The sequence below is a fragment of the Mauremys reevesii genome, linkage group 24 (genome assembly GCF_016161935.1).
Source record: "Mauremys reevesii isolate NIE-2019 linkage group 24, ASM1616193v1, whole genome shotgun sequence".
Taxonomy (NCBI): domain Eukaryota; kingdom Metazoa; phylum Chordata; order Testudines; family Geoemydidae; genus Mauremys; species Mauremys reevesii.
The window spans coordinates 3,062,338-3,085,434 of record NC_052646.1 but is presented as its reverse complement, the minus strand read 5'-3'; the positions used below and the strand labels follow the sequence as shown (position 1 = coordinate 3,085,434).

Here is a 23,097-nt window from a genome sequence, read left to right as displayed (position 1 = left end):
GCCCTTTGCGCAGCCAGGGGTGCGTGACGGGGGCTTGGCATGAATGAGAATCTGGCCCTGCATCCCGGGGGGCTGCGATCCCCTGGGAGCGGAGGGTCTGTAGGTTCTCTGCTGGATAGAGGCCTGCGCAAAGGAATTGAAGGCGTCTTCCCATGGCTGGCAGCTCAGTGCTGGGGCAGGGACACAAATCTGGATCGGGTGGGAGCAGGAGGTGCTGAGCATTGTGGGGAAATGGTGACTGAGCCTGGGCCCCGAGGAAACCCCGCAGTGAGTGTGATACCAGTAGCAGGGTTACCCCAGCGACACAAAGTTCATGACCCTGTGGAGTGCAGAGGTGGAGACTTTATTTACATGATGGAAAGTTCTCCCGCGGAACTCATTGCCACTGGATATTATCGCTCTGTCAAGCTGTGCAGGATTAAAATACAACACACCCTGGACCTGTCTGAATAGCAAGGACATTCACGGCTCTGCTGGGGAGGAGAGAGAGAATGTGGAAGGGACATTAACTCTTTGGCACCAGGGTATAAACCAACTTCTCTCTGCGTGTGGGTGAGAAAAATTCCTCATGTGGGCAGTTTATTCCAGAATTGCCCAGTAGAGGGTGTGTTTCTTCTTCCTCTGAAGTAGCGGACGCAGGTCAGGGCTGGAGCAGGGACACTAGACTACATTGGCCGGGTATAATTCCTAAGGGCTTGTCTCCACACAGGCTTGGTTTAGAAACCGAGACAGTTAAAGAGGTGCAGGGGCTGCACCCAGAGAAGCCCCTTTCCACTGAGACAAGGGCACCCCCAGTCAGGGAGGCAGCGCTTTCACTGGGTCCGTAGAAAATCACCCCACTGACCTGCAGTGACACTGGTGCAGCAGCTGGGTCTACACCAGGCTGGAGTCCCCTGTTTTTAGGGCCAGTCCTGGGTTCACGAGGCAGCTGAGTTTCTCCCGGGACAAACCCCTTGGTCCTGGCTCTCCATCGCCCTGCCCTGCGCAGTCATCGGCCCCAAAGCACAGTGGGAGGGAAAGTGCCTCCGTGACAGGGTGTTCGGCCCCTTTAACGGGCAGAGGCCGGGGCCGGCCTGCCTGGGGCATTAACCAGGTGCAGCTGGAGGTGAGCTCCTGTCCCCAGAGAGCCGGGTGCCATGGAGGGGGGAGAGCCCGGGGGGGAGCGGGCACGGCAGGGAGTCACTGGGAAAGGTTTACGCGCTGGGACAATACATCAGCCCCAGGTAGGGGTACAGTTAGACACTGGGGTCTTTTCAGAAGGTGGATAGGAGGAAACTGAGGCAGACGCACCTGTTGTTCTGCCGGCAGCTGCCAGAGGGCGCCACTGAGCAGGGCGGATTCTCCACCACATCTCCCGCCCCACAGAGGGACCCGATACTTCCCCTCCTCCCACTCAGTGACATTCACCCGTCGGAAGCTGCGAGCGAGCGGCCCCCGGAGCATCCTCGGGCTGGGGGGCTGGGAACGCCCAGGCGGGATTGGCAGGCGCTGTGGCAGCTCCTCTGCTCTCAGTCCCGTCTCCGCTCCCTGCCGGGGAGGACGTGCACCGCGATGATCCCGGCGCTCAGGGCTCCCAGCACCAGCAGCAGGACGATCCCCTTGAGGTGGCAGTAGGACAGCGAGGAGGCCGGGGCTGGTGGGGGAGCTGAAGGTGATGGCGTCAGTTCATGCAGGGGGCAACCGGCGATGCCCCAAGAGCGCAGCAGGGGCAGGGGTGGGGGTGCCTGGGAACCTGCCCCCCGCTCCATACGGGGCAGGAGGAGACGCTGGGCAGCCAGGGCTGAGTCTGGGCCGGGCCCCACTGACCTCGGCTCCGGTGTCCCCTTGGAGTCAGTGGCCGTGTCCTGCCCCCAGGCACAGGAGCCCCCGTCCCCAGAGCGGGGCCCAGAGGCTCTGACGCGGCTCAGACTCCTCCTGAGCAGAGTGAGGGGACGGGGCCCAACACAGCCCTGGGACCCCCCCTCTGAGCCCCTCGCTCCGCCGGCTCCTCCCTGCGCCCCCCACCCGTGAGCAGCTCCTCCCCCCTGGGCAGGGTGGGGCTGTGACCCCTCCCCCGGGCAGCCTGCGCTGATGTTCCTGCCCCTCCCCCTGCTCCCTCCCAGGTAGGAGCCTTCTCAGAGCCGGGGGAGGGGATGGGGGGGGCTGATGCGGCCCCTTGTGTGAGTCAGTGTTTGAGATCAGGCGTGTTCAATAACTAAACTTGTCGGGGTTCCCCCCATCCCCTCACGTCCCCCCCATATCTCAGCCTGCACATGGCTCCCCTTGGGCCCAGGCTGCTCCCCACTGACCCTGCGACGCTGCTCTGGTGACACAGACAAATCAGGGGCCAGCTGCTCCCTGGCAGGGTTACTGATCTGCAGCGAGGTGGCTTCTGGGGCTGCGGGGGGGCAGGTTCTGGCTGGGATCAAAGCCCTGGGACTGGTGCAAAGGCAGCGACCCGATGCCAGCTCCCCCCGTGTGCGCACTGGGCAGCGCCACCCTGCAGAGGGAGTTGTGCCTGGGAGGGTACAATTCGGGTCTCAGGAAATGTTCTCTTTGCTGGCCTGTAACACAAGCAGGGCTATAAAACTGTCACTGTTAGGAGCCTGATCCTGCCAGCGACCTGGGAGATGAGCCCGGGGCAGACTGGCAGGAGGGGTCCGTTAGCTGCTCTAGACGTGCAGGGTTTGTTTCTGTTTTAACCAGCAGTCTTTCCCGCAGAGGGACTTACCTGCACAAAGGCCCGTTGCAGAGGCGGTTGTGGAGCTGTTACTGACGGGGTTCTGGGCTGTGCAGGTGACATTCAGGGGAGCATCCCGGGGGCGCAGAGAGATGTGCAGAACGGACCCATTGGGTACCACAGCGCCCCCTGCTGTGTGAGTCCAGCTGTAGGTCACATTGTCCCCTCCATCCCTGACGGTGCAGCGCAGGTTGTAGTTACAGGTTTCACTCACACAGGTCACTGAGTCACAGAGGACAGTTGGCTCCGGTACCTGCTCTGCCGGGGGGAGAGAAACGTGGAATGGGCTGAAATTCCTGCAGCATCTTGCTAGTGGCTGCCTGGATGTGCTGGGGGAAGCCGAGTGCAAGGAGCTGTCTGGCTGCTCCAGCACGGCTGGGGCAGGGGATCAGGGCAACAGCAGCCAGGGCGGGGGAAGGAGGTTGCAGAGGAGAAGTGGGCAGAGAGGCAGAGCTGGGGGGTGGCGGGGGAGGGAACAGGAGCGAGGGGGCGGAGAAGCAGCCGCACTAAGCGGTCGGCACAGACGCTGGGGCCCCGGGCTGCCCAGAGGATGCTGGGGGCCGGGGGTCTTTGGCGGCGGGGAGGGGGGGGTTCCGTTCCGGGACCCGCTGCCGAAGTGCCCTGAAGACCCGCGGCGGGGCCCCCAGCCGCCGCAGTGCAGCCGGGTCTTCCGCGGTAATTTGTCGGCTGGGGGCCCCCGCCGCAGGTCTCCGTGGCACTTGCGCGGAGGGTCCCGGAACAGAAGGGCCCCTTCACCGCAGAATTACAGCCGAAGACCCAGCTGCGCTTCGGCGGTAATTCGCTGGCGGGGGGTCCTTCCACCCCGGAGCGGAAGGACCCTCCTCCGGCGAAGACCGGGAGCGAAAGAAGCTCCGGGACCCGCGAGAGTTTTCCGGAGCTCCTGGAGCGAGTGAAGGACCCCGCTCCAGGGCCCCCGAAAAACTCTCGTGGGGGCCCCTGCGGGTCCTGGGGCAAATTGCCCCTCTTGCCCCCCCCCCCCCGGGCGGTCCTGCTGGGACCCTGCAGCCCTTGATCTCTCAGAGGCGCTTCCTGAGCAGGGCGGGTTCCAGCTTCCCCCGGGGTTCATCGGCCCCACACTTACTGTACACGCGCAGCAGGAAGGGGCTGTGGATGGTGGAAGTGCCTGTAGCTGTGGTGATTTGAGCTCCGTAGGTGCCCGTGTCCTGCATCCTCAGGCTGGTGATCTGAAGCGAGTTGCTCTCGGGGACTCTCAGGCGTCCCTTGTAGGATGGGTCGGTCACAATGACTGCGGGGGGGGTTCCTGCTGCGACAGTTACTACACTCCTCGTTGTGTTTACTGTCCAGGCAACAGTTGTAACTTGCTCTGCTGGGATCCCCAGGGGGAAAGTGACGGAGCCCCCCACAATCCGGCTCAGCTCCGTCGCGCCTGCCCCAGCTCTGCCGGGCCCTGCCCCACGAGAGAAGAACAGGAGCCTTTAGGACCAGATCGACCACACGCCCCATCAGAATGCCCCCCCCCAGCGGCCGGAGGAGGAATGACATCACTTCCCGGCCGCCGGGAGCTGATCAGAGCCCCAGCTCCGGGTGAGCGTCCCAGACATTTTGGCACCGCTTTTTGGTGCCCTCAAATCTTGGCGCCCCAGGCACCCGCCTAGTTTGCCTAATGGCTGCACCGGCCCTGCCCGGGACCCAGGGGGCGCTAGGTGGGAGGGGGAGGGGGAGGGGACGGTACCGTTTCCTATGGCGCTGGGCCCAACCCCTCCCAGATTTCAGATCCTGGTGTCCAGCGCCCCACGGCCAGGCCCCCTTCAGCCCTGGGGCTGGGGCTGGGATATTACAGAGCCAGGGGCCAGCTGTCAGAAGTGGGTCTGGACCTGGCTTTTGAACACGTCCGATCTCAGAGGGTTGAGCTCCGGTAGCAGTAGGAGGCTCTTTCCCTCTGCTGTGAACCAACCACTAGAGGGGGACAGAGAGCCGCACGGTGCCAGAGCGGGTTACAGGCTTTCACAGGCGTTTTCCCTGCACAGGTTGAGTGGAGGCTGATGATCCTATTACAGCCCAGTGCTGGCCGAGTCTGTCTATCCCCTGACCCACTCGTCTCCCTCTGGGGGTTCTTACGCTGGGGCCCATCACCCCGGTGTCTGAGCCCCTCCCAAGAGCAAGGGATGCAGCTTGGATTCCTCTCTCCCTTCCCAGCAGGCTCGGGGGGTTTCATGATCCCCACTGGGGGTGACGGTGTTGAGTTGGGGGCTAGTGCAGGAAATTTGGCTGAAGAGGTGAATTTGCACCTAGCTCTGAATGTGGGGAGGTTTTAGATCCTCGGGGGTGAGGGACCCGCCTAAGGGACGGTTCGGGGGTTTGGGATCACAGGGGAGGGGGCTGCAGGATTCCCCAATGAGCCTTGGGGGGCAGGTGCTTGGGGCAGACCCAGCAAAGCCGCCTTTGGCTGGGGAGGGGCATGAATCTCCCAGGCCCATGACAGGGGCTGTTTGAGGGGACCTCATTTCCCTCCTAGCTCCGAGGAGGATTTGAGGTGGTTCCCCCAAAGCTCCATAAATTCCCCTGATGCCCGTCCCGTCTTTGTGCACCTCCTGTGGGCAGCGGAGATGAGGCCACCCCAGTCTATTTCAGGGGTGCATTTGATGCTCTCTTTCCAATGGTGCCAATTAGGTAGGGAAGGGGGTGCTGCTGCCCCCCTGAGTTTCATACAGGAGCTGTGCTCCCGGGCGGAGCTCTTCACTGCACAGAGTTAGTGTGGATTGTGAGTTGTGCAGAGGGGAGTTTCTCTCTGTTTGTGTCCCTGGGGCAGGGAGTCAGTGCTTTGTTCACAAACAGAGGCAGGGTGATTAAGATAAGGAAAGGCTGGTAATTAAATGAAGGATCTGGAAGTGGTTAGATGAACCTGTCAAACAGGAATCCCTGTGTGGGTGGGGGGTGAGGAGAGAGCCCAGGGGACTCAGAAGAAACACAGCGGAGCCCTCTGAGCCCAGGCTACACTCAGAACAGAGGAAGGTGTGAGGGGCGTAGGAGAACAGAAGGGGCCGAAGCCCAGGGCAGGGCTGGCAGTGGCACAGAGAAGCTCCCACGCTCCCTGTGGTCCTGATGTGGCCCCATCACCGCAGCATCTGAGCTCCTCACAGCACAGCCCCTGGGTGAGGCAGAGCTGGGCTGTTACCCCCATTGCACAGATGGGCACTGAGGCACACCCAGACTAGCAGCCAGACTTTCACAGGTATTTAGGCCCCGAGTGGGATTTTCAAAAGCGCCTAGAAGGTTCGGTGCTTTGTAAACCCCACTAGGTGCCTGGTGCATCCTTGGGTGCCTAAAAAGCTTTGAAACTCTGTCCCTAAGGTGCTGATCTGAGGTCAGACAGGAAGTCCATGGGGGGAGGGGGGTTGTGTTTAAGACCTGCTGGAAAGGAACTAGCCTCTAAACAGAAGTGAAGGCTGTGTTGCCAACTCTCATGAGTTTGTCATCAGTCTCATAATAAATATTGTTCTCCTTAAAACCCCAGCACCTGGAGTCAAGTGATATGTGGTGATTTCAACCTTCATTCTTAAAGAACAATGAAGTTTCCAGCTCTTGTGTCTGTGGAGAAAGCTTCAAAATGTGCCCCCAGTGCACCTTAAAGGCTCAAAAAGCAGAATGTAAAGGAAAACACCACCAAATCTATTATTTTTTATACCATCTGATTATTTTAAAGCCAATCTCAAGATTTTTGGTGAGCCGGATTCTTCATTTCTGAACATTTGGGGTTGGCAATAATCTGAATGTGACTTGAAAGTGTCAGTTTCACTCCTGTTTAAAGTCAGTTTCTAGCCTATTATCTGTGGTGGGGCAACACCCCTAGAGCCCCAGGCAGGTGCAGTATAAACTCCCGGGGCCTTCCCCTAATGGGACGTTTCCAAAAGCTAAAGGATGTAGGCCGAGCTTGATGAGCTGCAGAAAGAGATAGAAAGTCCTCCTACAATCCTTCCCAGAGTTGTATTCAAGAGTTAGTAACAAACTAGGAATATACAGTAACATTTGAAACCTACCCAGTGTCCTATTAGTGACTTGCCACAAGAGGTCAGAACATGTTAGTATTAGAGCTGAGTGGGTCTAATATTTATTTAATTTTCTTTCTCTATATAGGAATTAGAAACTGTTATCTGACAGCAGCACTGGGCCTCTGTTTTCAGGTGCCCAAGTAGCCTCTGGAATCACGATTAAAGTGCTGCCCCGCAGCCCCTGCCTCCGAAATCTGAAATGACACCAGTGTCTCTGCCACCATTTCCTGCCCTGGAATTCAGACAGATCACTCACCTACTGGCTGTAAAACCAACAGGAGCAAGAGAATGGATGGGCACAGAGCCCCCTGCATCCTGACAGCGAGGGGCAGGCAGAGCGGGCGGCCGTCAGTCCATATAACGGACCAAACAGAGCCGGAGCGGGTTAGACGGCAGAGTCTGGCTGAGTGGCCGATCCCTGATGGTGCCGAGGGGCTGCAGAGAAATGACCCGCCCCACAGCTCTGCAACTTCCCCCACGAGACGCTCTTTCCTTTGTGGTAAGTGGCGCAATGAGCTCAAAGCAGCCCAGGGCGCTGGGTCGGGGAAGGTTCCTCTAATTGCTCAGGGCTGAAAGGGTCTGAACCAGACACGGCTCCTGCAATACTGGATGGTTCTGTCTGTTGCACCGGAGAGCCTGTCATGCTAGGAATTCTGCTACCCGGGGCCCCTTGACACGGCTCTGGCAATGCAAAGGGCCTTCGATGGGGCACCCAGTACATTGACACCCACTGTCAGGGCCCTTTGCGCAGCCAGGGGGGTGTGACGGGAGCTTGGCATGAACGAGAATCTGGCCCTGCGTCCCGGGGGGCTGCGATCCCCTGGGAGCGGAGGGTCTGTAGGTTCTCTGCTGGATAGAGGCCTGCGCAAAGGAATTGAAGGCGCCTCCCCATGGCTGGCAGCTCAGAGCTGGGGCAGGGACACAAATCCGGATCGTGTGTGAGCAGGAGGTGCTGAGCATTGTGGGGAAGATGGTGATTGAGCCTGGGCCCCGAGGAAACCCCGCAGTGAGTGTGATGCCAGTAGCAGGGTTACCCCAGCAACACAAGGATCATGACCCTGTGGAGTGCAGAGGTGGAGACTTTATTTACATGATGGAAAGTTATCCCACGGAACTCATTGCCACTGGATATTATCGCTCTGTCAAGCTGTGCAGGATTAAAACACAACACACTCTGGACCTGTCTCAATAGCAAGGACATTCATGGCTCTGCTGGGGAGGAGAGAGAGAATGTGGAAGGGACATTAACTGTTTGGCACCAGGGTATAAACCAACTTCTCTCTGTGTGTGGGTGAGAAAAATTCTTCTCATGTGGGCAGGTTATTCCAGAATTGCCCAGTAGGGGGTGTGTTTCTCCTTCCTCTGAAGTAGCCGAGGCAGGACAGGGCTGGAGCGGGGACGCTGGACTAGACTGGCCGGGTGTAATTCCTAAGGGCTGGTCTCCACACAGGCTTGGTTTAGAAACTGAGACAGTTAAAGAGGTGCAGGGGCTGCACCCAGAGAAGCCCCTTTCCACTGAGACAAGGGCACCCCCAGTCAGGGAGGCAGCGCTTTCACTGGATCCGTAGAAAATCACCCCACTGACCTGCAGTGACACTGGTGCAGCGGGTCACTGAGTCACAGAGGATAGTTGGCTCCGGTACTTGCTCTGCCGGGGGTAGAGAAACATGGAATGGGCTGAACTTCCTGCAGCATCTTGCTAGCTGCTGCCTGGATGTGCTGGGGGAAGCCGAGTGCTAGGAGCTGTCTGGCTGCTCACAACATGGTTGGCGCAGGGGCAGGGTATCAGGGCAACAGCAGCCAGGGCGGGGGAAGGAGGTTGCAGAGGAGAAGTGGGCAGAGAGGCAGAGCTGGGGGGTGATGGGAAAGGAACAGGAGCGATGGGGAGGAGAAGGATCCGCACTAAGAGGTCAGCACAGACGCTGGGGCCCAGGGCCGCCCAGAGGATTCCGGGGGCCTGGGGTCTTCGGCAGCAGGGGGGGGCCCTTCCATTCTGGGACCCGCCGCCGAAGTGCCCCGAAGACCCGCCTGGGACCCCCAGCCGCCGCAGTGCAGCTGGGTCTTCTGCGGTAATTTGGCGGCGGGGGGCACCTGCCGCGGGTCTCCAGGGCACTTCCGCGGCTGGTCCCGGAATGGAACGACCGTCTGCCGGTGAAGACCGGGAGCGGAAGAAGCTCCAGGACCCGTGAGAGTTTTCCGGAGCCCCCGGAGCGAGTGAAGGACCCTGCTCCAGGGGCCCTGAAAAACTTTTGTGAGGGCCCCCTCGGGGCCCAGGGCCTGGGGCAAATTGCCCCTCTTGCACCCCCCCCTCTGGGCGGCCCTGCTGGGACCCTGCAGCCCTTGATCTCCCAGAGGCGCTTCCTGAGCAGGGCGGGTTCCAGCTTCCCCCAGGGTTCATCGGCCCCACACTTACTGTACACGCGCAGCAGGAACGGGAAGAGTCTGTGGATGGTGCCTGTAGCTGTGGTGATCTGAGCTCCGTAGGTGCCCGTGTCCTCCATCCTCAGGCTGGTGATCTGAAGCGAGTTGTTCTCGGGGACTCTCAGGCGTCCCTCGTAGGATGCGTCGGACACAATGACATTGGGGGGGTTTCCTGCTACGACAGTTACTATACTCCTCGTTGCGTTTACTGTCCAGGAAACAGATTTAACTTGCTCTGCTGGGATCTCCAGATGGAAAGTGACGGAGTCCCCCACAATCCTGCTCAGCCCCGTCGCGCTTGCCTCAGCTCTGCCGGGCCCTGCCCCACGAGAGAAGAACCGGAGCCTTTAGGACCAGATCCACCACACGCCCCGTCACGGGGACACCAGGCCAGTTCGCTCCCGAGCCCTTGTGACACGTTCCCCCGGGAGCAGGGCCCTGGGCGAAAGTTCCTCCTTGCACCCCCCACCGCCACCCCTCCCCACAGAGCATCGATTAGAAACTTTCAGAAATGAATCCTGCCTAACATGGCCTTGCTCATTAGAACTAATACACGTTCGGCTTGAAAATGGGTTAATTTCATTATTTAGTCTACATATTTAATGAAAATAAATGAATAACCTGACAGGGGGTGGGGCTGGCTGGCTTCGGGCAGGGGGGTGCGGCAGGGGCTGGCAGGAGATGGGGTGTGTGGGGCTGGCTGCGGGCAGGGTGGCGGGTACTGGGTCTGTCCCTAGATATTCTGGGTCCCTACGCTGCCCCCCCATGGGGAGGGGGACGTGGGTGCCCCAGGCCTCCGGGGGCGGAGGGTTCTCGGGGGGGGGCTGGCTTTGAGGGCAGGGGGGAACCACCCCCCACACTCCCCGGTGGTGTGGCTGGGACCAGGTGTCTGCACTTCCCCCTGCCGGTGAGGGCAGCCCGGCCCTGCTGCAGAGCTCAGGGGAGTGGGGGGTGAGGTGGGGCTGAGCAGGGCCGGGGCCCTGGGGCAGAGCCAGGGCAGCAGGGAGCAGCCCCCCCCCCCCCCAGCGGCCGGAGGAGGAATGACATCGCTTCCCGGCCGCCCGGAGCTGATCAGAGCCCCAGCGCCGGGTGAGCGTCCCAGCCATTCTGGGCACCGCTTTTTGGTGCCCTCAAATCTTGGCGCCCCAGGCGGCCGCCGAGTTTGCCTAATGGCTGCACCGGCCCTGCCCGGGAGCCAGGGGGCGCTAGGTGGGAGGGGGAGGGGACGGTACCGTTTCCTATGGAGCTGGACCCAACCCCTCCCAGATTTCAGATCCTGGTGTCCAGCGCCCCAAGGCCAGGCCCCCTTCAGCCCTGGGGCTGGGGCTGCGATATGACAGAGCCAGGGGCCAGCTCTCAGATGTGGGTCTGGATCTGGCTATTGAACACGTCCGATCTCAGAGGGTTGAGCTCTGGTAGCAGTAGGAGGCTCTTTCCCTCTGCTGTGAACCAACCACTAGAGGGGGACAGAGAGCCGCACGGTGCCAGAGCGGGTTACAGGCTTTCACAGGCGTTTTACCTGCACAGGTTGAGTGGAGGCTGATGATCCTATTACAGCCCAGTGATGGCCGAGTCTGTCTATCCCCTGACCCACTCGTCTCCCTCTGGGGTTCTTACACTGGGGCCCATCACCCCGGTGTCTGAGCCCCTCCCAAGAGCAAGGGAGACAGCTTGGATTCCTCTCTCCCTTCCCAGCAGGCTCGGGGGGTTTCATGATCCCCACCGACCGTAGCTGAGCTGGGGGTGACGGTGTTGAGTTGGGGGCTAGTGCAGAAAATTTGTCTGAAGAGGTGAATTTGCACCTAGCTCTGAATGTGGGGAGGTTTTAGATCCTCAGGGGTGAGGGACCCGCCTAAGGGACGGTTCGGGGGGTTGGGCTCACAGGGGAGGGGGCTGCAGGATTCCCCAATGAGCCTTGTGGGGCTGGAGCTTGGGGCAGACCCAGCAAAGCCGCCTTTGGCTGGGGAGGGGGCATGAGTCTCTCAGGCCCATGGCAGGGGCTGTTTGTGGGTCCCCCATTTCCCTCCTAACTCTGAGGAGGATTTGAGGTGGTTCCCCCAAAGCTCCATAAATTCCCCTGATGCCCGTCCCGTCTTTGTGCACCTCCTGTGGGCAGCGGGAGATGAGGCCACCCCCAGTCTATTTCAGGGGGTGCATTGGACGCTCTCTGTCCAAGGGCACCAGTTACGTAGGGAAGGGGGTGCTGCCGCCGCCCCTCTGAGTTTCATACAGGAGCAAGGCCACTCGGGGGGGGGGCAATAGGCCCCCACCAGAGTTTTTCGGGGCCCCTGGAGTGGGGTCCTTCACTCGCTCCGGGGGCCCTGGAAAACTCTCACGGGTGCCCGAGCTTCTCCTGGTCTTCGCCGGTGGAGGGTCCTTCCGCTCCGGGGTGGAAGGACCCCTGCGGGCGAATTACTGCCGAAGCACAGCCGGGTCTTCGGCTGTAATTCGGTGGCGGGGGGCCCTTCCATCCTGGGACCAGCTGCGGAAGTGCTTCGGAGACCCGCGGCGGGACCCCCTGCTGCCGAATTACCGCAGAAGACCCGGCTGCACTGCGGCGGTTGGGGACACTTCGGTGGCGGGTCCCAGAATGGAAGGGCCCCCCCCGCCGCTGAAGACCCCAGGCCCCCGGAATCCTCTGGGCAGCCCTGCAGGAGCTGTGCTCCGGGGCAGAGCTCTCCACTGCACAGAGTTAGTGTGGATTGTGAGTTGTGCAGAGGGGAGTTTCTCTCAGCCTGTGTCCCTGGGGCAGGGAGTCAGTGCTGTGTTTACAGACAGAGGCAGGGTGATTAAGATATGAAAAGGCTGATAATTAAATGAAGGGTCTGGAAGTGGTTAGATGAACCTGTCAAACAGGAATCCCTGTGTGGGTGGGGGGTGAGGAGAGAGCCCAGGGGACTCAGAAGAAACACAGCGGAGCCCTCTGAGCCCAGGCTACACTCAGAACAGAGGAAGGTGTGAGGGGCGTAGGAGAACAGAAGGGGCCGAAGCCCAGGGCAGGGCTGGCAGTGGCACAGAGAAGCTCCCACGCTCCCTGTGGTCCTGATGTGGCCCCATCACCGCAGCGTCTGAGCTCCTCACAGCACAGCCCCTGGGTGAGGCAGAGCTGGGCTGTTACCCCCATTGCACAGATGGGCACTGAGGCGCACCCAGACTAGCAGCCAGACTTTCACAGGTATTTAGGCCCCGAGTGGGATTTTCAAAAGCGCCTAGAAGGTTTGGTGCTTTGTAAACCCCACTAGGTGCCTGGCTGCATCCTTGGGTGCCTGAAAACCTTTGAAACTCTGTCCCTAAGGTGCTGATCTGAGGTCAGACAGGAAGTCCATGGGGGGAGGGGGGTTGTATTTAAGGCCCTGCTGGAAAGGAACTAGCCTCTAAACAGAAGTGAAAGCTGTGTTGCCAACTCTCATGAGTTTGTCATGAGTCTCATGATAAATATTGTTTCCTTAAAACCCCGGCACCTGGAGTCCAGTGATATGTGGTGATTTCAGCCTTCATTCTTAAAGAACAATGAAGTTTCCAGCTCTTGTGTCTGTGGAGAAAGCTTCAAAATGTGCCCCCAGTGCACCTTAAAGGCTCAAAAAGCAGAATGTAAAGAAAAAAAACACCAAATCTATTATTTTTTATACAATCTGATTATTTTAAAGCCAATCTCAGGATTTTTGGTGAGCCGGATTCTTCATTTCTGAACATTTGGGGTTGGCAATAATCTGCAAGTGACTTGAAAGTGTCAGTTTCACTCCTGTTTAAAGTCAGTTTCTAGCCTATTATCTGTGGTGGGGCAACATCCCTTAAGCCCCAGGCAGGTGCAGTATAAACTCCCGGGGCCTTCCCCTAATGGGACGTTTCCAAAAGCTAAAGGATCTAGTCGAGCTTGATGAGCTGCAGAAAGAGAGAGAAAGTCCTCTAGGTTCTTCTACAATCCTTCCCAGAGTTGTATTCAAGAGTTAGTAACAAACTAGGAATATACAGTAACATTTGAAACCTACCCAGTGTCCTATTAGTGACTTGCCACAAGAGGTCAGAAAGCAGCACTGGGCCTCTGTTATAATCTGCAGAAAACCAAGAGTTTTCAGGTGCTCAACTAGCCTCTGGAATCACGATTAAAGTGCTGGCCCTCACCCCCCGCCTCTGAAATCTGAAATGACACCAGTGTCTGTGCCACCATTTCCTGCCCTGGAGTTCAGACAGATCACTCACCGCCGGGCTGTGAAACCAACAGGAGCAAGAGAAGGGAAGGCCGCAGAGCCCCCTCCATCCTGGCAGCGAGGGGCAGGCAGAGCGGGCGGCCGTCAGTCCGTATAACGGGTGTCCTGACCGAACAGAGCCGGAGCGGGTTAGACGGCAGAGTCTGGCTGAGTGGCCGATCCCCAACGGTGCCGAGAGGCTGCAGAGAAATGACCCGTCCCACAGCTCTGCAACTTCCCCCACGAGACGCTCTTTCCTTTGTGGTAAGTGGCGCAATGAGCTCAAAGCAGCCCAGGGCGCTGGGCCGGGGAAGGTTCCTCTAATTGCTCAGGGCTGAAAGGGTCTGAACCAGACACGGCTCCTGCGATACTGGAGGGTTCTGTCTATTGCACCGGAGAGCCTGTCACGCTAGGAATTCTGTTACCCGGGGCCCCCTGACACGGCTCTGGCAATGGAAAGGGCCTTCGATGGGGCACCCAGTACATTGACACCCACTGTCAGGGGCCTTTGCACAGCCAGGGGGGTGTGCCGGGGGCTTGGCGTGAATGAGAATCTGGCCCTGTGTCCCGGGGGGGGCTGCGATCCCCTGGGAGCAGAGGGTCTGTAGGTTCTCTGCTGGATAGAGGCCTGAGCAAAGGAATTGAAGGCACCTCCCCATGGCTGGCAGCTCAGTGCTGGGGCAGGGACACAAATCCGGATCGGGTGTGAGCAGGAGGTGCTGAGCATTGTGGGGAAGATGGTGACTGAGCCTGGACCCCGAGGAAACCCCGCAGTGAGTGTGATGCTAGTAGCGGGGTTACCCCAGCGATACAAGGAGCATGACCCTGTGGAGTGCAGAGGTGGAGACTTTATTTACATGATGGAAAGTTATCCCGCGGAACTCATTGCCACTGGATATTATCGCTCTGTCAAGCTTTTGCAGGATTAAAATACAACACACCCTGGACCTGTCTGAATAGCAAGGACATTCACGGCTCTGCTGGGGAGGAGAGAGAGAACGTGGAAGGGACATTAACTGTTAGGCACCAGGGTATAAACCAATGTCTCTCTGTGTGTGGGTGAGAAAAATTCCTCATATGGGCAGGTTATTCCAGAATTGCCCAGTAGGGGGAGTGTTTCTCCTTCCTCTGAAGGAGCGGACGCAGGGCAGGGCTGGAGCAGGGACGCTGGACTACACTGGCCGGGTGTAATTCCTAAGGGCTTGTCTCCACCCAGGCTTGGTTTAGAAACCGAGACAGTTACAGAGGTGCAGGGGCTGCACCCAGAGAAGCCCCTTTCCACTGAGACAAGGGCACCCCCAGTCAGGGAGGCAGGGCTTTCACTGTACCCGCAGAAAATCACCCCACTGATCTGCAGTGACACTGGTGCAGCAGCTGGGTCTACACCAGGCTGGAGTCCCCTGTTTTTAGGGCCAGTCCTGGGTTCACGAGGCAGCTGAGTTTCTCCCGGGACAAACCCCTTGGTCCTGGCTCTCCATCGCCCTGCCCTGCGCAGTCATCGGCCCCAGAGCACAGTGGGAGGGAAAGTGCCTCCGTGACAGGGTGTTCGGCCCCTTTAACGGCCAGAGGCCGGGGCCGGCCTGCCTGGGGCATTAACCAGGTGCAGCTGGAGGTGAGCTCCTGTCCCCAGAGAGCCGGGTGCCATGGAGGGGGGAGAGCCCGGGGGGGAGCGGGCACGGCAGGGAGTCACTGGGAAAGGTTTACACGCTGGGACAATACATCAGCCCCAGGGAGGGGTACGGTTAGACACTGGGGTCTTTTCAGAAGGTGGATGGGAGGAAACTGAGGCAGGCGCACCTGTTGTGCTGCCGGCGGCTGCCAGAGGGCGCCACTGAGCAGGGCGGATTCTCCACCACATCTCCCGCCCCACAGAGGGACCCGATACTTCCCCTCCTCCCACTCAGTGACATTCACCCGTCGGAAGCTGCGAGCGAGCGGCCCCCGGAGCATCCTCGGGCTGGGGGGCTGGGAACGCCCAGGCGGGATTGGCAGGCGCTGTGGCAGCTCCTCTGCTCTCAGTCCCGTCTCCGCTCCCTGCCGGGGAGGACGTGCACCGCGATGATCCCGGCGCTCAGGGCTCCCAGCACCAGCAGCAGGACGATCCCCTTGAGGTGGCAGTAGGACAGCGAGGAGGCCGGGGCTGGTGGGGGAGCTGAAGGTGATGGCGTCAGTTCATGCAGGGGGCAACCGGCGATGCCCCAAGAGCGCAGCAGGGGCTGGGGTGGGGGTGCCGGGCCCCACTGACCTCGGCTCCGGTGTCCCCTCGGAGTCAGCGGCCGTGTCCTGCCCCCAGGCACAGGAGCCCCCGTCCCCAGAGCGGGGCCCAGAGGCTCTGATGCGGCTCAGACTCCTCCTGAGCAGAGTGAGGGGACGGGGCCCAACACAGCCCTTGGACCCCCCCTCTGAGCCCCTCGCTCCGCCGGCTCCTCCCTGCGCCCCCCACCCGTGAGCAGCTCCTCCCCCCTGGGCAGGGTGGGGTGTGACACCCCCCCCGGGCAGCCTGCGCTGATGTTCCTGCCCCTCCCCCTGCTCCCTCCCAGGTAGGAGCCTTCTCAGAGCCGGGGGAGGGGATGGGGGGGGGCTGATGTGGCCCCTTGTGTGAGTCAGTGTTTGAGATCAGGCGTGTTCAATAACTAAACTTGTCGGGGTTCCCCCCATCCCTCCACGTCCCCCATATCTCAGCCTGCGCACGGCTCCCCTTGGGCCCAGGCTGCTCCCCATTGACCCTGCAACGCTGCTCTGGTGACACAGACAAATCAGGGGCCAGTTGGCAGATTACAGGCTAAGATCTGCAGCGAGGTGGCTTCTGGGCTGGGGGCAGGTTTTGACTCGGGTCAAAGGCCTGGGACTGGTGCAAAGGCAGTGACCTGATGCCAGCTCCCCCCGTGTTCGCACTGGGCAGCGCGACCCTGCAGAGGGACTTACCTGCACAAAGTCCCTTTGCAGAGGCGGTTGTGGAGCTGTTACTGGCGGGGTTCTGGGCTGTGCAGGTGACGGCCAGGGGTCTCTGAGATACGTGCAGAACGGACCCATTGGGTTCCACAGCGCCCCCTGCTGTGTGAGTCCAGCTGTAGGTCACATTGTCCCCTCCATCCCCGACGGTGCAGCGCAGGTTGTAGTTACAGGTTTCATTCTCACAGGTCACTGAGTCACAGAGGACAGTTGGCTCCGGTACCTGCTCTGCCGGGGGGAGAGAAACATGGAATGGGCTGAAATTCCTGCAGCATCTTGCTAGCGGCTGCCTGGATGTGCTGGGGGAAGCCGAGTGCAAGGAGCTGTCTGGCTGCTCCAGCACATCTGGCGCAGGGGCAGGGGATCAGGGCAACAGCAGCCAGGGCGGGGGAAGGAGGTTGCAGAGGAGAAGTGGGCAGAGAGGCAGAGCTGGGGGGTGGTGGGGGAAGGAACAGGAGCGAGGGGGAGGAGAAGCAGCCGCACTAAGAGGTCTGCACAGACGCTGGGGCCCAGGGCTGCCCAGAGGATTCTGGGGGGCCTGGGGTCTTCGGCGGCGGGGGGCCCTTCCGTTCCGGGACCTGCTGCCAAGTGCCCCGAAGACCTACCCGGGGCCCCCAGCCGCCGCAGAGCAGCCGGGTCTTCCGTGATAATTTGGCGGCTGGGGGCCCCCGCCGCAGGTCTCCGTGGCACTTCCGCGGCTGGTCCCGGAACGGAAGGGCCCCTTCGCCGCCGAATTACAGCCGAAGACCCGGCTCCGCTTCAACGTTAATTCGCCGGCGGGGGGTCCTTCCACCCCGGAGCGGAAGGACCCTCCACCGGCGAAGACCGGGAGTGGAAGAAGCTCCGGGACCAGCGAGAGTTTGCCAGGGTCCCCGGAGCGAGTGAAGGACCCCGCTGCAGGGCCCTGAAAAACTCTCGTGCCGGCCCCTGCGGGGCCTGGGGCAAATTGCCCCTCTTGCCCTCCTCCCCTCCCCCCAGGCGGCGCTGCTGGGGCCCTGCAGCCCTTGATCTCCCAGAGGCGCTTCCTGAGCAGGGCGGGTTCCAGCTTCCCCCGGGGTTCATCGGCCCCACACTTACTGTACACGCGCAGCAGGAAGGCTCTGTGGATGGTGCCTGTAGCTGTGGTGATTTGAGCTCCGTAGGTGCCCGTGTCCTCCATCCTCAGGCTGGTGATCTGAAGCGAGTTGCTCTCGGGGACTCTCAGGCGTTCCTCGTAGGATGGGTCGGACACAATGACTGCGGGGGGGTTTCCTGCTGCTACAGATACTATGCTCCTTGTTGCGTTTACTGTCCAGGCAACAGTTGTAACTTGCTCTGCTGGGCTCCCCAGGGGGAAAGTGACGGGTTCCCCCACAATCCCGCTCAGCTCCATCGCGCCTGCCCCAGCTCTGCCGGGCCCTGCCCCACGAGAGAAGAACCGGAGCCTTTAGGACCAGATCGACCACACGCCCCGTCAGAACCCCCCCCTTTCCCCCCCGGCGGCCGGAGGAGGAATGACATCACTTCCCGGCTGCCCGGAGCTGATCAGAGCCCCAGCGCCGGGTGAGCGTCCCAGACATTTTGGGCACCGCTTTTTGGTGCCCTCAAATCTTGGCGCCCCAGGCGGCCGCCTAGTTTGCCTAATGGCTGCACCGGCCCTGCCCGGGAACCAGGGGGCGCTAGGTGGGAGGGGGAGAGGGAGGGGACGGTACCATTTCCTATGGAGCTGGGCCCGACCCCTCCCAGATTTCAGATCCTGGTGTCCAGCGCCCCATGGCCAGGCCCCCTTCAGCCCTGGGGCTGGGGCTGGGATATTACAGAGCCAGGGGCCAGCTCTCAGATGTGGGTCTGGATCTGGCTATTGAACACGTCCGATCTCAGAGGGTTGAGCTCCGGTAGCAGTAGGAGGCTCTTTCCCTCTGCTGTGAACCAACCACTAGAGGGGGACAGAGAGCCGCATGGTGCCAGAGCGGGTTACAGGCTTTCACAGGCGTTTTTCCTGCACAGGTTGAGTGGAGGCTGATGATCCTATTACAGCCCAGTGATGGCCGAGTCTGTCTATCCCCTGATCCACTCGTCTCCCTCTGGGAGTTCTTACACTGGGGCCCATCACCCCGGTGTCTGAGCCCCTCCCAAGAGCAAGGGAGACAGCTCGGATTCCTCTCTCCCTTCCCAGCAGGCTCGGGCGGTTTCATGATCCCCACTGGCCGTAGCTGAGCTGGGGGTGACAGTGTTGAGTTGGGGGCTAGTGCAGGAAATTTGGCTGAAGAGGTGAATTTGCACCTAGCTCTGAATGTGGGGAGGTTTTAGATCCTCAGGGGTGAGGGACCCGCCTAAGGGATGGTTCGGGGGGTTGGGCTCACCGGGGAGGGGGCTGCAGGATTCCCCAATGAGCCCTGGGGGGCTGGAGCTTGGGGCAGACCCAGCAAAGCCGCCTTTGGCTGGGGAGGGGCATGAATCTCCCAGGCCCATGGCAGGGGCTGTTTGAGGGGCCCCCATTTCCCTCCTAACTTTGTGGAGGATTTGAGGTGGTTCCCCCAAAGCTCCATAAATTCCCCCGATGCCCGTCCCGTCTTTGTGCACCTCCTGTGGGCAGCGGGAGATGAGGTCACCCCCAGTCTATTTCAGGGGGTGCATTAGATGCTCTCTGTCCAAGGGCACCAATTAGGTAGGGAAGGGGGTGCTGCCGCCACCCTGAGTTTCATACAGGAGCTGTGCTCCCGGGCGGAGCTCTTCACTGCACTGCCTAAAAACCTTTGAGACTCAGTCCCTAAGGTGTTGCCCTGAGGTCAGACAGGAAGTCCATGGGGAGAGGTGGGTTGTGTTTAAGACACAGCTGGAAAGGAACAAGGCTCTAAACAGAAGTGAAAGCTGTGTTGAAGTGAAGAAGTGAAATCTCTCATGAGTTTATTCTGAGTCTCATGATAAATATTGTTTCCTTAAAACCCCGGCACCTGGAGTCAAGTGATATGTGATGATTTCAGCCTTCATTCTTCCAGTGCACCTTAAAGGCTCAAAAAGCAGAATGTAAAGGAAAACACCACCAAATCTATTAATTTTTATACAATCTGATTATTTTAAAGCCAATCTCAGGATTTCTGGTGAGCCGGATTCTTGATTTTTGAACATTTGGGGTTGGCAATCATCTGAATGTGACTTGAAAGTGTCAGTTTCACTCCTGTTTAAAGTCAATTTCTAGCCTATTGTTTGTAGTGGGGCAACATCCCTAAAGCCCCAGGCAGGTGCAGTATAAACTCCCGGGGCCTTCCCCTAATGGGACGTTTCCAAAAGCTAAAGGATCCAGGCCGAGCTTGATGAGCTGCAAAAAAGAGATAGAAAATCCTCTAGGTTCTTCTACAATCCTTCCCAGAGTAAGAAAGTAGGAATATACAGTAACATTTTAATCCTAACCAGTGTCCCTTAAGCGACTTTCCACAAGAGGTCAGAACATATTTAATTTTCTCTCTCTATATAGGAATTAGAAACTGTTATCAGACAGCAGCACTGGGCCTCTGTTATAATCTGCAAAAAAACAAGTGTTTTCAGGTGCCCAATTAGCCTCTGAAATCACGGTTAAAGTGCCCCCCCCCCCCCGATCTGAAATGGCACCGCTTCTCTCTGCCACCATTTCCTGCCCTGGAGTTCAGACAGATCACTCACCTCCGGGCTGTGAAACCAACAGGAGCAAGAGAAGGGAAGGCCGCAGAGCCCCCTCCATCCAGACAGCGAGGGGCAGGCAGAGCGGGCGGCCGTCAGTCCGTATAACGGGTGTCCTGACCGAACAGACCCAGGGCCGTAGCGGGCTGGCAGGCAGGGTTTGCTGAGTGGCCGATCCCTGATAGTGCCGAGTGGCTGCAGAGAAATGACCCGTCCCACAGCTCTGCAGCTTCCCCCGTGAGACGCTCTTTCCTTTGTGGTAACTCGCGCCGTGAGCTCAAAGCAGCTGAGTTCCTTAAGCCCCGCAGGGTGCGTCACTCTGAGCGCAGGGCTACATCCAGCTGGGCTCTGGTGAGGGATCATGTCACCTTCAGTCAATGCAATGCGAGCCCTGGCTGCCGGGCTGGGGAATGTTCCTCTCATGGGCCTTGCTCAGGGCTGAGAGGGGTGGTGGGTGGGTCTAAAACAGACACGGCTCCTGCAGTATTGGATAGTTCTGTCTATTTCACTGGAGAGCCTGTCACATGAGCAGTTGAGGGCTGGGGTCTCCGGACACTAGGGCCCCTGTTATCTCCAGCGTGCAAGGGCCTGAGATCGGGCCCTCAGTGCACCCACATTCACAGCAAGGTCCCTTCCCGCTGGCAGCGAGGGGCCAGGGGGCTCAGTGCCAGTGAGACGCTGGCCTGAGTCACTGGGAGCCGAGTGCCAGGCCGTTCCCCAGCCAGAGGCCTGGTCACGGGGATCCAGTGACTCCCAGTATGGCCGCAGCGCGGGGCGTGATGCCAGGGCAGCGGCTCAGGCTGGGAGGGAAATCCAGGGCGGGTTCCAGCAGGAGGCGCTGAACATGGGGGGTATGAGGCTGACCGAGCCTGGGCCCATCTGGGCAGCCCCTGGCTTCCCCTTGCAGGTCTCCCGCTCGCTGACCAGTCCCGGCCCTGCTCCACTGATGCGATCGGCACGAGCTGCAAGGGCCGCAGGTCTGAAGCTGCAGGGGCCATTAGCAGCTGGTGCCAACCCAGCAAATCAGCCCAGCTCAGAGCAGCCCCCGGGCTGGCCGGGTGCAGCAGGCCCACGTCCACCCCAGAGCTGAGGGCTGGAAACCAGGACCCTCCATGCAAATAACGTAATGTCCTGATTTGCAAATTTGTTGAATATGTCGCACCTGATTTGCATAACTCCCCCCACTGCCAAAGATCCCTTCCCTGTCCCTCTTTTCTGTGTGGTGCCCCCCCTTGGCATCCACACTTCCTGCCATCCTTGTTTTCTCCCCGGGACCCGTCACTCTCTGGCTGGCTCTGCCCCTCCCCCTGTCACTCCCTAGCTCCTTCCCTTTCTGTTCAACTTTTCCCAAGTCCTGGACCGGTTGTAAAAACGTGTCTCCCCAGCGCCCTCCTCGCGCCCCCCGCCCCATCCTGGTCAGTGAGGAGATCTAAGCTCAGCTCTGCATCCACCTCTGCTCTGGTACTGGCTGCTGCGGCATCTCCGGGCTGTCGGTGCTTAGCGCGCAGGAAGCACTTAACCCCGCGCAGAGAGGAAGGCAGGGAGGTCAGGCTGGGTTGGCTTGTGGTTAATTAGGACCCTTGAACCATCGCAGCACATTCAACTCCAGACGAGCGGGTGAGTCATAACTGTGCATAGAAACCCGGCACACGCCTGAATCCACATCCTTAGGGCCCCACCCAAAGCCCCTGCAGGTGCTGGGCAGGGGGTATCTTCCCTGGAGGACTGTGAGCTTTGGGTCAGGCCCTTATTAGGGTGACCAGATGTCCCGATTTTATAGATACAGTCCCGATATTTGCAGCTTTGTCTTACACAGGCGCCTATTTCCCTCCACTGCCTGTCCCGATTTCCACACTTGCTGTCTGGTCACCCCAGCCCTTATTGCAGGTGGATGTAAAAGGACTGGCCAGCTGGTGTGCGTTACACCACTGAAAACTGAGTTAGGCCGTGTATTGACCGGTCTGAATGGCAGGTGAATGGCTCTTGCAGGGTGACTGGCTCTTTAAGTGGAGAGGGGTCCATCCAGCCCCACCTGTTCTGCGGATAGAGAAATTGAGCACAGTCCCATGTCAGGCAAGTCATGTGGCTAAACCAGACCTTGGAGGAGAGGGGGTGGTGTTGACAAGACAGAAGCCGGGAGAGACCCCAGCTAGGAAGCTGTGGGAGTTGCTGCTCCATAGAGAGAAGGAGGAGCATCAAAGGAGCCCAGGAAAGTCTGAGGAGGAGACAGACCTCCAGGCAGGAGGTGATGGCCCCAGCGTGAGATCGGGGGGCAGAAGAAGACTCTTGTGTTTGTTCTGGACTGGGGTCCCCTGGAAGGGATGGACTTTTCCTTTAATGGCTTTGCTGGAGGGGCAAAGTACCGCTCCACGCCAGCCAGGCTGGACGAGAAGAAGCACAGGCAGCGGCTAGCCCGGAGCCAGCCCAGGTAGGCGACATCGCTGCAGTGGGGTGTCCAGCCAGGCACTTGGGTTCCCCTCAATGTTCCTTTGTGATTTGCAGTTCACCGTTAAACAACAAACACACCTGGAATGACAGAACCCACCAGCCTTGTATCCAACCCTGCGCACACGCATTTTACCCCAGTGCTCCCGTCCCATCCGAGAGCAGCTGTGGGTTCTGCACACTCAGAAGGACTGGACTTATTTCATTTCCATAAATGGCTATTAGCCAGGCTGGGTAAGGAATGGTGTCCCGAGACTCTGTTTGTCAGAGGGTGGAGATGGATGGCAGGAGAGAGATCACTTGATCATTGCCTGTTAGGTTCACCCCCTCTGGGGCACCTGGCATTGGCCACTGTCGGCAGACAGGATACTGGGCTGGATGGACCTTTGGTTGGACCCCGTCTGGCCGTTCTTATGTTCCAATAATAATTATTCAAATTTACAGCTAGGCCAGGTAAGAAAAATGCTGCTTCAGAAGATATTAGAATTTGATTGAAGGCTATTGACACTGTCAACACTGCATGTCAAAATAGAGAATGACAAAGCTGGGCATTCCGTCTTCTTGCAGCCCCGTCGGTCCCAGGATATTAGACAGACAAGGTGGGTGAGGGAACATCTTTTACTGGAGCAGAGAGACCAGCTCTGGAGCTACACCAGAGCTTTTCGAAAGCTTGGCTCTGTCGCCGAGAGAAGTTGGTCCAATAACA

At 59.4% G+C, this 23,097-nt stretch overlaps 2 protein-coding genes across 4 annotated transcripts in view; one reads left to right on the top strand and one right to left on the bottom strand.

The window, feature by feature from the left end:
• Positions 1-340: 340 nt before the first annotated feature.
• Positions 341-20,944, bottom strand: LOC120390490 (T-lymphocyte surface antigen Ly-9-like). The gene is made up of 6 exons (XM_039513201.1): positions 20,871-20,944; positions 17,388-17,734; positions 16,284-16,538; positions 3,822-4,148; positions 2,711-2,977; positions 341-1,645 (listed from the first exon to the last, which is right to left on the bottom strand). The coding sequence occupies exons 1-6, from the start codon at positions 20,942-20,944 to the stop codon at positions 1,509-1,511; spliced, it is 1,407 nt and encodes a 468-aa protein (XP_039369135.1). The 3' UTR covers positions 341-1,508.
• The window catches only part of CD244 (CD244 molecule), a 69,941-nt gene continuing 53,929 nt past the window's right edge, over positions 7,086-23,097 (top strand). For all 3 annotated transcript variants that reach the window (XM_039512375.1, XM_039512381.1, XM_039512374.1), the window contains exon 1: positions 7,086-7,249. The gene's annotated coding sequence lies outside the window, so the exon portion shown is untranslated. The remainder of the gene's footprint in view (positions 7,250-23,097) is intronic.

Bases quoted from the DNA above. Each gene is read 5' to 3' on its own strand.
- LOC120390490 (XM_039513201.1), bottom strand. From the start codon at position 20,944: ATGGCCCCTGCAGCTTCAGACCTGCGGCCCTTGCAGCTCGTGCCGATC. The intron at 4,149-16,283 runs GTAAGTCCCTCT...CTCGTGGGGCAG, and splicing joins TGCAAAGGGACTTTGTGCAG to GGCCCGGCAGAGCTGGGGCA. The intron at 2,978-3,821 runs GTAAGTGTGGGG...TCCCCCCGGCAG, and splicing joins CTTCCTGCTGCGCGTGTACA to AGCAGGTACCGGAGCCAACT.